Here is an 11,842-nt window from a genome sequence, read left to right on the forward strand (position 1 = left end):
TGGCTCTGTGCCAACAACACACACACTCACACTGTCCAAATGCTCAACATTTTATTTTCAAGTATAAAGGCTTTGTCACAGAAGGAGGCCAGGGTCACAGGCAGCGGGCAAGGGGTCCGGAAGCCCAGGTAGAGATGGACATGTGGACCAGCTGGCTCCCAGGTGCCATCACCAGTCCCGTGGTGCCCTGTCTGCACCTGGGACCATCTGCTGATGCCAAGAGGCCGAGGTAGCTGTGAGAGGAGCTGGGAGCGGGGTAGAGGGCGTGGGCTCACATAACCGCACAACACTGGCACGTCTTCTGCTTAGGGCCGCTCGCCTCTTCGCCCTCAGGAGGGGCAGATGGGTCCGGCTGCCGGGCAGGCGCATAGGTGGGCACAGTGTGGGCACTGGGGTTGGCCCTGGGCTCCTCCACCTGAAGCAGTGGCTGGCACTCAGCAGGCTGCTCCTGAGCTGGGGTCTCTGCCAGGAGGGGGGTGGCATCCCCAGAGGGGTCCTGGCCCTCATCAGAGGTTTGGGGCTTCACTGCTTCTGCTTCTGGGAAGCCTTCCTGCTTCTCCTGGGGCTGCTGTCCTTCTTCCTCCGGCCTTGGCTCCTCCTTGGCCCCCAGGGGGGCCACTTCCTCACTCACTTCCTCTGCCTGACATTCCTTTCCTCCTCCTGACTCTCTCTGCTCTTCTGGACTCAGATCTTCCTCAACCCCTTGAGTCTTCTCTGTCTGCAATGGCTCTTCACCGGCCATTCTCTCTGCCTTCTGTGATTCCTCATCTCCTTTTGTCTCTGCCTCCGACGGCTGCTCACCTCCCGTTCTCTCTACCTTCAGTGGTTCCTCATCTCCTTTTTCCTTTCCCTCCAATGCTTCCTCACCTCCTATTCTCTCTACCATCAGTGATTCCTCACCTTCTTTTCTTTCTGTCACCAATGGTTCTTCAGTTGCCTCTAACTTTTCCTCACCTCCTTTCTGCTCTACTCCCAACGGCTCCTCGCCTCTTTCCCTCTCTGCCCCCAGAGGTCCTTCAACTTCTTTTCTTTCTGCCGACAGTGGTTTGTCACCTCCTCCCATCTCTGTCTCCACCTTTTCCTCGACTCCTCTCCTCTCCGGCTCCAAGGATTCCTCGCTTCCTTTCCTCTCCACCACCAGTGACATCTCTGCTCCTTCTGGCTCCGCGCCTGCCTTTCCCTCACCTCCTCTCTTCCCCGCTGACTCCTCTGCCCACCTCCTCTCCACCTCCCACGTTTCCTCCCCGCCTCTGCCGCCTGCCCCCGGTGGACTCTCATCCTTTCCCTCCCTTCCCAGTGCCTTTGGCCCTTCCACACCCTCCACCACCAGCTCTTCCCACTCCTCACTGAGGGTCACTCTCTCCACCCAAATGAAGGACCCCTCCGCTCCTCCAAAGCCCCCCTGCCCATCACCATCAGGGCTGCCCCTGGGGGCACCTTCCCCTTCCCCAGAAGCTGCTCCCCCCGGTCCCTCCTGGAGCCTCAGTGAGCTGGTCTGTGCAGCCTCCAGGCCTCTGCCCGCCTCCCCCACGGCCTCTGAGTCGCTGCCCTCTGTGCCTCCCACCCCTTCCCAGACCACCTCCACGATACCCCTGTCCTCCCTGACCCACGAAGGGAGCTCTGGGCGTCCGGCTTCCTGTCTGTCCCCGATGGCCTCCATGACCATCTCCTCCACCTTAGCCTCCAGCTCCGGGCCTGTGGCCCCCGCGGTACAGTCCTCCGTGGCCCTTAGCCCCTCCCACACCACCTTCACCATGCCTCCCCCTTTGGCCTCATTCACTCCCCCATCAGATGCTGCCCCTCCCTGACTCGGCTCCTGCTCCGGAGGGGGGCTGGATCCAGGGCAGGGGCCATTGGCTTCTGAGGAGGGCCCTGCTGCCCCGGGGATCCTCCTTGGGGCTGGTGGAGCCCCGACAGCCTCGTCTCCGGACTTAGAGGGGGACTCTGGGTATGTGCCCACTGGTCCGGCTGGTATGGAGGCTCTCTTGTTTAGATCAGTCTGGCCTGGGGGCGTCAGGGGAGAAGGGGGAAGGAGAGATGGGGCAACAGAGTGAGATTCAGGCCCTTCCTCTTGCGACCCCCAGACCTCAAAACACCCACCTGCAGGACCTGCCTCCACGGTGGGCTGGGACAGAGGACGGTGACCCTGCAGGGATGGCAGAAACAAGGTCAGGCCAGCCCACATCTCCACTTCCAGCCTCCTGCATGCCAGTACCCCTCCCCTGCTCAAACACCATCGATGGCTCCCCATTACCTTCAGGACCAAACCCTCTATTGTACCTCAGCCTTCCTCACCTGTCCTATCTCCCTCTGCTCCATTGCGTTGCACACAGTAGGTGCCCAGTCAATATTGTGGCCATGCAGCCAATCCCTCTGTATTGGGGACCTACTCTGCCAGCTACTGAGGTTACTTAAGGGACACTTAAGCCTTTTGCTATTGGAACTTACATTCCAGTGGGAGGAAGCAGGTAATAAACATAAAACACAAATCTGTAATTCAGGGAGTGAGAAGGGCTATGATAGGAAAAAAAGAAAAGAAAAGAAAAGCAGGATAAGGGGCTGGGGAATGCCTGGGAGGTGATGGGGTGCCTCCTTTAGGTATAAGATGCAGGAGGGCCTCTTGGAGGAGGTGACATTGAACAAAGGCCTGAAAGGTGAGAAGAGCCAGCCTTGAGTCAAGAGGTGGGAAAGGGCATTCCAGGTGGAGGGGCCAGCAAATGCAAAGACCCTGGGGCTATAGTGAGTTAGGCAAGTTCAAGGAATAGAACAGAGGGTCAGGGTGGCTAGAGTGGAGTGAGGAAGGGATCAAGGGAAAGATGAGCCCAAGGGAGGGGAGCTGAGGACAGCCCTGCAGGCCACCTATGCCAAACCCCACAGATCTCCTATCCTACCCTCCTCTTTCCAGCCTCTAGGCCTTTGCCCAGGCTGTTTCCTCTGCCTGTATTCCTGATTCCCTTCCAGATTCAGCATAGATGTCACTGCCTCCGGGAAGCCGTCCCTGAGCCCCCAACCTCACTCAGGTGCTTCTTATGAGCTTCCCCTATATCCTGGGCTCCCCCCTCACAGACTCTTTGCACCCCATCTCCTCATCTGGACCGTGAGCTCTCTTGGGCCAGGAATCATGCCTTGCGCATCTCTAGCAGGGAATTCCCGGCTTAGACTAAAAACCCAACAAGTGCTTCCTATCCCAATTAAAGGTCTCCTCTCCCCTTTTGTCCTGAGACAGGCACCTGGGATCCAAGGTGAGGCATCAGGGAGATGTGGGGACTCTGGAAAACCCACACCTCACTGTGGCCAGGTGCAAATGTTACTGGATCTTTGGACTTCAAGGACAACCCAGAGAGCCAGATTTTAATGTGAAGTTGTCTTGGTTTTCAAAAACCTGTATGTTGTATGGCCTGCGTTTGTATCTTAATAGAGGCATTACCAAAACAAAACCCAAAACTCCAGAAGCCATGCAGATGCCCCAAATCATGAGAGCATCTCACAGTGACCCTTCTCCACCTTTGAGAGTGAATTCCATGAACACTTCCCCACATTTTCTGACTGCTTTCCTCATTCAGGTCATATTGGCAACCATATATCAAAACGGTCCCTTGGGCCTGTTCCGGGTACTGAGCTGTGATCTCACCGACCCTCTCTCACACCTCTTCCAGGTGTGTGCTGTTGTTATGCTCATTTTAGAGATGGGGAAACTGAGGCTTGGGCAAGGAAAGCGACTTGCCCAAGACCACAGAGCAGAGGACCCAGAATCTAAACTGTGCTCGGAGAGGTCCTGCTTTGGGGTCTGCTTGCCACACCCCCTCCTCCCACCGCCTGCTCCCCTAGCTCCTCACCTGTCGGCGCCAGGTGGGCCTGCCTGCGGGCTTGTGCTGGGCACCTGTGGACGCACTTTGTAACAGCTGCAGCTGGGATTGGAGTCTGGGGAAGAGAAGGGGCTGCTGGGAGCCTGGACCCCAGGCTTATGGACCAACCCCACCCGAAGTGTCAACTGGAGTGGGCTGAGGGGCCTGGCCTAGTCAGGCTGGGGCAAAGCTGTCAGGCAGGGGCCCTACTCACGTGAACAAGCTGCCTTCCAGGTTCCGGATGCGGGCCTGAGCCTGGTCCTCAGGTGAATGCGGGTCCTGTGAGGTGGGGTCCTGGGGCCGCTCTGGCTCTTCAGCTGCCCCGTCCATTAGCCAGCGTTCCCGGAGAGACTTCCTCTGGGCATGGCAAGGGGCACATGGACTACCCCACCTCATGTAGCGCCCCCCTCTGGACGTCCCACCCTGGGCCGATTTCTTATTGCCCTACAACCACCCAGATGGGACAGACATTTCTCCCTCAGGCTGGGATACGTGCCCCAACAATGCCAGGTGGGGCAGACACCCCGTTACCAACCCATAGCTTTCCCACGCTGGAAAAAAAAACACCCATCAATCTCCCCAACCTTTCCAGAATGGGACAGACACCCCCAAAGGTGAAATCAATGTCCCTATTAGCCCCTCCCTACCCCAAAGCGGAACAAACACCTCCATTGTCCCCATACTCTTCCCAAAGGTGGAACAAATGTCCCCATCACAACCACCCACTCTCCCAAGCTGGGGAAGACGCCCGCCCCCAAAGCTGGAACCAATGCCGCCTCCCATGTTTAGACAGATCTTCCTTTGGTTCCCAGAACTGACTCTCACAGACACCCCCACTTCGTTGCCCGGGCTAAGCAGGCGCCCCTGCCCGCCCCCAACCTTGAGCCGCTCCACACGGAGTTTCTCCTCCTCCAGCTCCCGGCGCGCGGCGCGGATCTCCTCCTGCAGCCGCCGCTTCTCCTGCGCACAGAGGACCCGGAGCTGCCCGCGGGCCGGGTGGGGCCGGGCGGGGCCGCCTTCCCTCCTTCCTCCCTCCCTCCTCCGCCGGGCTCTCGGGGGCTCCCGGGACTCCCGGGACTGCAAGCCGCGCCGGGGGCGGAACACAAGTCTGGGCCCCGGGCCGGGAGGGGGCTGCGGAGGCCCTGACTCAGCAGCGGGTGGGGGCGGGGCCGGCGGGGGCGGGGCCGGCCGCGCCCGGGATGCTGCAGAGGCCTCGCCCGCGCGGAACTGGGGTCTGTGGATGGGAGGGCCTTGGAATGGGAATCCGGGGATGGGAGGTGTCTGAGATACGGGGTTAAGAGGGACGGGATTCAGAGGGATGGGGGTCCAGATATGAGGATCAAAGGGAGGGGGCTAGTGAGATGGGGGGGTCGGAAATGGAGGTGCAGTCATGGGGATCCAGCGAGACTAGGATGTAGAGAAGGGGTCCAGAGAGATGGGGGTTAGTGAGATGGAGAGTTCAGAGAGATGTGGTCCACAGAGATGGAGATTTAAATATGGGAGTTCAGAGAGATGAGGTCCAGATACGGGGGTCTGAGAGATGGGGTTCAGACATGGGGTATCTTGGAGACTGGGGTTCAAGAATGGAGCATCGGATGCTATAGATTTCGAGAGTGCGGAGTTCGCAGCTCTCCATTCTAGGGGTGTCAGTGATCAGAGGAACTGGGGAGCGGAGGGGCCTGAGGATTTAGGTGGGGCGCCCCGAGAAACGCTGGAGCTGAGGGTGCTCCCCGCACCTTCAGAGCCCTAGGCCTGCTCCCTGTGATAGGAGGGGGGAGAGGAAAGGGCTTGGGGCAAGGCTAGGGTTGCCCAGGGCTCCAGGCTGACCGCACTGGTAGGGCTTCACTTACCGCGATGACCTCTAGCCGCTGCCGGTAGAGGGAGCTCTCTGCCATGGGCCTGCAGGGAGAGGGAGGGGCTGCCAAAGGGGTCTCCCAGGGGCCCACACCTCAGCAGGCTCGCCTCTCGAATACCCCTCTCTGAGCCAAGATCCCTGAGCTGCTTGGAAACCAACCAAAACCCAGCACTTTCCTCTATTTCCCCTTTGCACCTGGGAGGAGTCGGGGCAGAGGGCAGGGGTTCTGTGAGGGGAAGAGAGCAGAGACCATGACAGACTGAGCTAAATCCCTTCCTAGGCTTGACAACACCTCTCTGAGCCTCAGTTTCCCCATCTGTAAAATGGACCGGGATAGCTTGACCCTCACCTTGCAGAGAGAGATGGCCTTGCAAGGAAGTATCCATGCAGGAAAAAACTTAGGACATAGTGCTCCCAAAACAGTAGCATAGTTTATTATTAATAATAATTTTAGGGAATTCCCTGGCGGTCCGGTGGTTAGGATTCCATGCTCTCACTGCCGAGGGCCCAGGTTCAATCCCTGGTCGGGGAACTAAGATCCCACAAGCCGTGTAGCACAGCCAGAAAGAAAAAAAAAAAAAAATTAAATAATTCCCATGACTAATAATGTTTTTGATTAATTATAATAGCCATTCCCAGAAACTCTCGAATCCCACCAAACCCGAACATGCTCTGTGTCTTTTTCCATTTCCACACCCTTTCTGGACCTTGGCTCCTACTCAGCATCCCTTAAGCGCTGGGGGATGAGGGAGTCTGGGGAGAAAAGTGTCCATCCCACATGGACACACGCCATTGCCATGGTAACTCCGGAGTTGCCTCCTCCACCTGCAAGCCACCATCCCTGGGGGCAAGGGTCACCAGGTCACACTGCCTAGTGCTGGACTCTGAACTGGGAGGAGGGGGAGGGTGACTCACCGTTTAAGGTTTAACCTGAGATTACCCCCATCGTTGTCCTCCTCAAAGCACCCCAGGATCCCCAATTCCCAGCCTCCAGGGCCACCCCTAGTCCATTTGGGCTCCCCCTGGAAGCTGGAGGCTGACTGGTATTGCAGGGCACTTCAGGGACAGTCATCATTACATCAGCCTATCATCAGAGACATGCATTGAGCACTGACTATGTGCAGGTGCTTCACAGGCCAATATCTAGAAGGATGTAACTGTCTGCCTGTTGGCCCTGACACTTAGCCCAGGGTGGGCACAGAGCAAGCCCTCAAACATTTATTAAGTTGAGCACTAACTAACCTCATTGCCCAAACTCTGGTGGGGCCTTCCCAGATTTTCTCTGGCCTCACCATGAAGGTATAATAGTGAGTTCACATTTAGCACTTACTATATATAGCACTCTAAGTGCTCTATGGGGCTTTCGCTAGGCTCCCACAGCCACCTCCCCCTCCCCCTCCCTGCCCTGATCTTGAGACACTGTAGTCAACTTTTTGCTGAGTTGGCATTCCAACTGAGAAGAAAATCAGCCAACCATTAGCCAGTGCACACCACGTGCCAGGCACTGTTAAATGCTTTACTCACAGTAACTTATTTAACCCTCTCCACCATCTTAGAAGGTAAGTATCAATAGTAGTACTGTCCCCATTTGACAGATGAGAATACTGAGGCTCCAAGAAGTGGCAAAAAGACTTGTCTCATGTCCCTGAGTCAGGATTGGAACTCAAGGCTCTCAGATCCCAAATACTGGGAACACTGTGGGGAAGAGGGAAGTCTAGGCATCCTCCTCTTGATGGCCAGGAGACAAGAGATCAGTCTGGGGTGTCCCCAATTCCAGTTGGGGCAGGATGCTGAAGTCATGCTTTACAAGGTATCCCAAAGGAAGCTCAGACCCCCTGTTAATAAGTTTGCCCCTGGGGGGAAGGCTAAAGTCCCCCCCTCTGCTCTCCCACCCCCAAGATGTAATCTCCCTGCCTCTTCCTTGCTGGGGGGAGGATCGGATTCCCATTGCTAGGCAACCAGGTTTGTAGTTGGTGAATAATGCAACGGGGAACCCAAAAGAGTGAAGAACCAAATTGGGGTCCCTGGGGGGAGCCCCTTTTCCAGAACTCTTTACAAACCTCTGGAGCCCCTCCACCCTCTTACTTTAAAAAGCCCTCACACCTTGAATATTAAAATAATCTGCACATTTCGTTAGATGTTGCTTATCTCTAACTCTACAAGAAGAACATTCACGGTGGTGGCTTTTTGCCCCACCAGGAACAGTTGGTGGTCATTTCATTAAGCAGGTGATCATTTCCATTTTGCCATTCTCTTTCCCAGTTTGGGAGCTGCTAACTTTTTCCTGTTGGATCTCAAGCATTTCCTCCCACCCTGGACACTGAGGGATGATTCTAGAGGCAAAACATAGGAGTGAGAGACCCTGACATTCCCTGCCCCTCACCCAAGTAATAGCCCCACCCCCCAGGCTGGACTTTGGGCTTGGGCCTGCCAGCGGAAAATCCCCAAAAAAGAAGGGGGTGAGGGTTCACACCTCCCACCCAACTTTCTGGGGAGGGGGGCATTGAAGAGCCTGGGGGGGTTGGCTGCCGGCCGCCCTTCACTCTCCCTGGCCCCCTTAGGAGAGGCTAGCTGGAGCTCTCACCTCCCCTGCTCCGTGGAAAGGCCAGTGTCTTCCATGAGCCCCTCCCAGGCCCTGCCCACTGGCCCCCCTGACCCCAGACACTTACATGGGTGTGGCCGGAGACCACACCTGGCTTTGCAGGGCCATCTCTGCCCAGAAGCCCACGTTCTGGTCTCTGAGTCCAGGACCCACCACCCGCTTGCCGAAAGGTGCCCTGGAGGCTGTGACTTGGCTGTCGGGAGTGGGGGGGGGGCTGCAGGCGGGCACTGGGAGAGCTGGTCCAGCTGGTTTGGGCCAGGAGGCGGGAGACGCATGGGCCGGGGCGAGGGGGGCTGGGGGCTGGCGGGCAGTTCTGGGGAGGTACTATCAGCTGTCCTGATCAATTATTTACCAGCCAGTGGCCTCGTTGCTGCACTCAGCTGCCTCCTGACAAACACACTCTCACATGTGTGGTCTAGCGGGTGGACGGGAGTTGGGAGTCCCTGACCCCCTCAGACAGTGGCACCTCCACTTGCCCCCCTAGACATTTCTAGTCCAGTTGCCCACCAAGGGTCGCCCACCTTTGAGTACTGTTGCACACCACACAAGGGATACTTTTACACGCTAACTGCCCTCCCTTCTTGGACCCTGGTTCTGGGGCGAGGAGGAAGGGCTGATCCAGCTAGAGGATTCTGGAGACCAGAGCCTGTGCCCCATGGGAACCAGAAAGTCTGGACTCTGGACAACTCTGGGCAACTTCCCCTAGGTTTCTAGGCTTCAGTTTCCCCTTTTGGAGAATAAGAGAATTAGATCAAACAGCCTCCAGGACCCTGGACACCCCTTAGATGTGATAACTATTGGGGGAGTGTGGTGATGGGAAAGGTCTAGAGAGCTTCCTACCCAAATCTTGAGGGTCCCTGTTCTACCCCACATCCCATTCTTAAAGGGCCAGCACCCCTTTTCTCAGCTGATTATATGTTTCATCCAACCACCCTCTTGGGGAAATCATTTCTACTCTCCAGGCTGGTCTCCTGCAGCCCCCAGTGCTTCCCTCATCACAGCCCTGGTCACACTGTGCAATTCTGACATAAACCTCAATGAGAAGAGCCCTTGTCCTGGGTCCTTTGCTTTACTTATTTATTTTAAAAATTTTTTAATTCATTTATTTTTATTTTTTATTTTTTGTGGCCACACTGCACTGCATGCAGGATCTTAGTTCCCCGACCAGGTATCAAACCCCCTGCATGGAAGCGTGGAGTCTTAACCACTCGACCGCCAGGGAAGTCCCCTGGGCCCCTTGCGTTAGAGGGCCTGCTCCCCACGGGGCAAAGGGAATGTACCCAGCTAAATCGTCCCTCCCTGCTCTAGATCCTACGCAGGGTGGCCAAGAAGTGGCCAAGGGCAGCTGTGGGCAGAGGGGTGAGGAAAGAGCATGAGCATGTGGGATGGGCTCCCTCGGTGCATGCACAAGGCTCCTCGCTGTGTAGGACAGTTGGGGGTGGGGAGCAAAAGGGGCCAGACTGAGGGCTGGGGTTTTCCTGTGTCCCACATTCAAGTACAAAACTCCTAGGGATTCAAAATATTTTCAATTGAACCTGGCCTTCTAGGTCATTCTACAAGTATATTTGCCATGATAGGAAGAGGGAAATATACATTATATATATATATATATATATATGCAGCGCCACACAGCTTGCAGGATCTATTTCCTGACCAGGGATTGAACCTGAGCCTCGGCAGTGAAAGGGCCGAGTCCTAACTACTGGACCGCCAGGAAATTCCCCTGAGAGAACATATTTTTAAAAATTAGTTTTTGTTTTTTTTTTTAAAAGATTGATTGATTGATTGATTGATTGATTGCTATGTTGGGTCTTCGTTTCTGTGCCAGGGCTTTCTCTAGTTGCGGCAAGCGGGGTCCACTCTTCATCGCGGTGCGCGGGCCTCTCACTATCGCGGCCTCTCTTGTTGCGGAGCACAAGCTCCAGACGCGCAGGCTCAGTAGTTGTGGCTCACGGGCCTAGTTGCTCCGCGGCATGTGGGATCTTCCCAGACCAGGGCTCGAACCCGTGTCCCCTGCATTAGCAGGCAGATTCTCAACCACTGCGCCACCAGGGAAGCCTGAAAAGTTAGTTTTTAATTGCGGTAAAATACACGCAACAAAATTTACCATTGGTGGCATTTAGTACATTCACAGTGTTGCACAACTTTTGCCACTATCTTGTTCCAGAACCTTTTCATCACCCCAGAAGGAAATCCTGTACCCATTAAGCAGTCACTCCCCATTCCCCCCTCCCCCCAGCCCCTGGCAACCACCGATCTGCATCTGTCTCTATAGATTTACCTATTTTGGACATTTTCTATCAATGGGATCATACAGTATGTGGCCTTTTGTGTCTGGCTTCTTTCACTGAGCATAATGTTTTCAAGGTTCATCAATATTGTAGCATGTGTCAGTGCTTCATTCCTTTCTATGGCTGAATAATATTCCATTGTATGGATGTATCATATTTTGTTTATCCATTCATCTGTTGATGGACATTTAGGTTGTTCCCACCTTTTGGAGGAGAGAATATATTTTACTTAATTGCTTGTAGTTTGATTTTATAACTGTTAACTATTTGGATGTATAATATATAGGCTTCCCTTTGTACCCTTGTCCTGTGTTCCACGTTGAGGCAAGATTGTTCTGTTTATAATTGTGTCTGTCTCCCAAGCTCAACTGCAACTTCCAAGTCTGGTTTATCTCTTTGTTCCCAGCATTGGGAACATTCTTAAACAAGTGTTATGTGTCAGGCACTGTTTCAGGCATGGGGGAGTTGGGTGAGCATGACAAACAGAAAATGCTGTAATGCAGCTCACTTTCCAGCCTGGGGTAGGGGGAGACAGATAATATACAAATAAAGGAAGAAATAAAGGTAAATGATGATAGCTGCAGTATTGGGTGAGTTACAGAAAATAACAGGGATAGGGTTAAAGAAGAGCTGTGTTTGATGTAGGCTGGGTGATCACAGACCACTTCTCTGAAGAACCAAGACCTGAATAGCAGAAGCCAACCATGTGATGAGTCATTCCAAGCAGAGGGAAAGGCAAGTGCAAAGGCCCTGGGGGTGGGAATGCAGCTGGGGGTTTGAGGAAAGCATGAAGGCTGGGATGGAGGAGTGATCAAGGGAGATGTCAGGAGATGAGATCTGAGAAGTGGGAAGGGCCTTCTGAGCCAGGGTAGGGAATTTGGATTTTTCTTCTAAGTTTGGTGGGGAGTCACTGAAGGACAGTGAATGTCTGGGACAAGGGTGGCGAGAAGTGGACGAATTCAGAATATATTTTGGAGGCAGAGCAAACAGCAATCCAATATATGAATGGATTGGGGCAGGGGCTGAGGGAAAAAGAGAAATTGAGTCTGACTTCTACATTTTGGGCATGAAAAACAGAATGAGTGAGTTGCTATACATAGTAGAGAGGAGCAGAGTTGGGGGAAACCTAGAGTTCAGTTTCTAAAGTGTTCATTTTGGCATATCTATTAGACTAGGGACTGTTGGATATGAGTCCAAAACCCAGGGGAGAAGTCAGAGCTAGAGATATAAATTTGGGAGACATCAGCAT

The 11,842-nt window shown here is 54.5% G+C and overlaps 1 protein-coding gene across 1 annotated transcript; it reads right to left on the reverse strand.

Annotated features, from left to right (window-relative positions):
- Positions 1 to 29: 29 nt before the first annotated feature.
- On the reverse strand, positions 30 to 8,530 carry PALM3 (paralemmin 3). Its single transcript, XM_036845371.1, has 8 exons — positions 8,370 to 8,530; positions 5,696 to 5,744; positions 4,725 to 4,805; positions 4,060 to 4,202; positions 3,837 to 3,921; positions 2,101 to 2,146; positions 884 to 2,004; positions 30 to 817 (listed from the first exon to the last, which is right to left on the reverse strand). Exons 1-8 carry the CDS (start codon positions 8,408 to 8,410, stop codon positions 272 to 274), a joined length of 2,112 nt encoding a protein of 703 aa, XP_036701266.1. The 5' UTR covers positions 8,411 to 8,530; the 3' UTR covers positions 30 to 271.
- Between the last annotated feature and the right edge of the window lie 3,312 nt (positions 8,531 to 11,842).

The sequence above is a fragment of the Balaenoptera musculus genome, chromosome 3, assembly GCF_009873245.2.
Source record: "Balaenoptera musculus isolate JJ_BM4_2016_0621 chromosome 3, mBalMus1.pri.v3, whole genome shotgun sequence".
Classification (NCBI taxonomy): domain Eukaryota; kingdom Metazoa; phylum Chordata; class Mammalia; order Artiodactyla; family Balaenopteridae; genus Balaenoptera; species Balaenoptera musculus.

Excerpts from the sequence above, each read along its gene's own strand:
- PALM3 (XM_036845371.1), bottom strand. The coding sequence starts at position 8,410 with ATGGCCCTGCAAAGCCAGGTGTGGTCTCCGGCCACACCCAT. Across the intron at positions 4,806-5,695 it reads AGCGGCTAGAGGTCATCGCG|GAGAAGCGGCGGCTGCAGGA; the intron begins GTAAGTGAAGCC and ends CTCTGTGCGCAG. Across the intron at positions 2,147-3,836 it reads GGCCCACCTGGCGCCGACAG|GGTCACCGTCCTCTGTCCCA; the intron begins GTGAGGAGCTAG and ends CCATCCCTGCAG.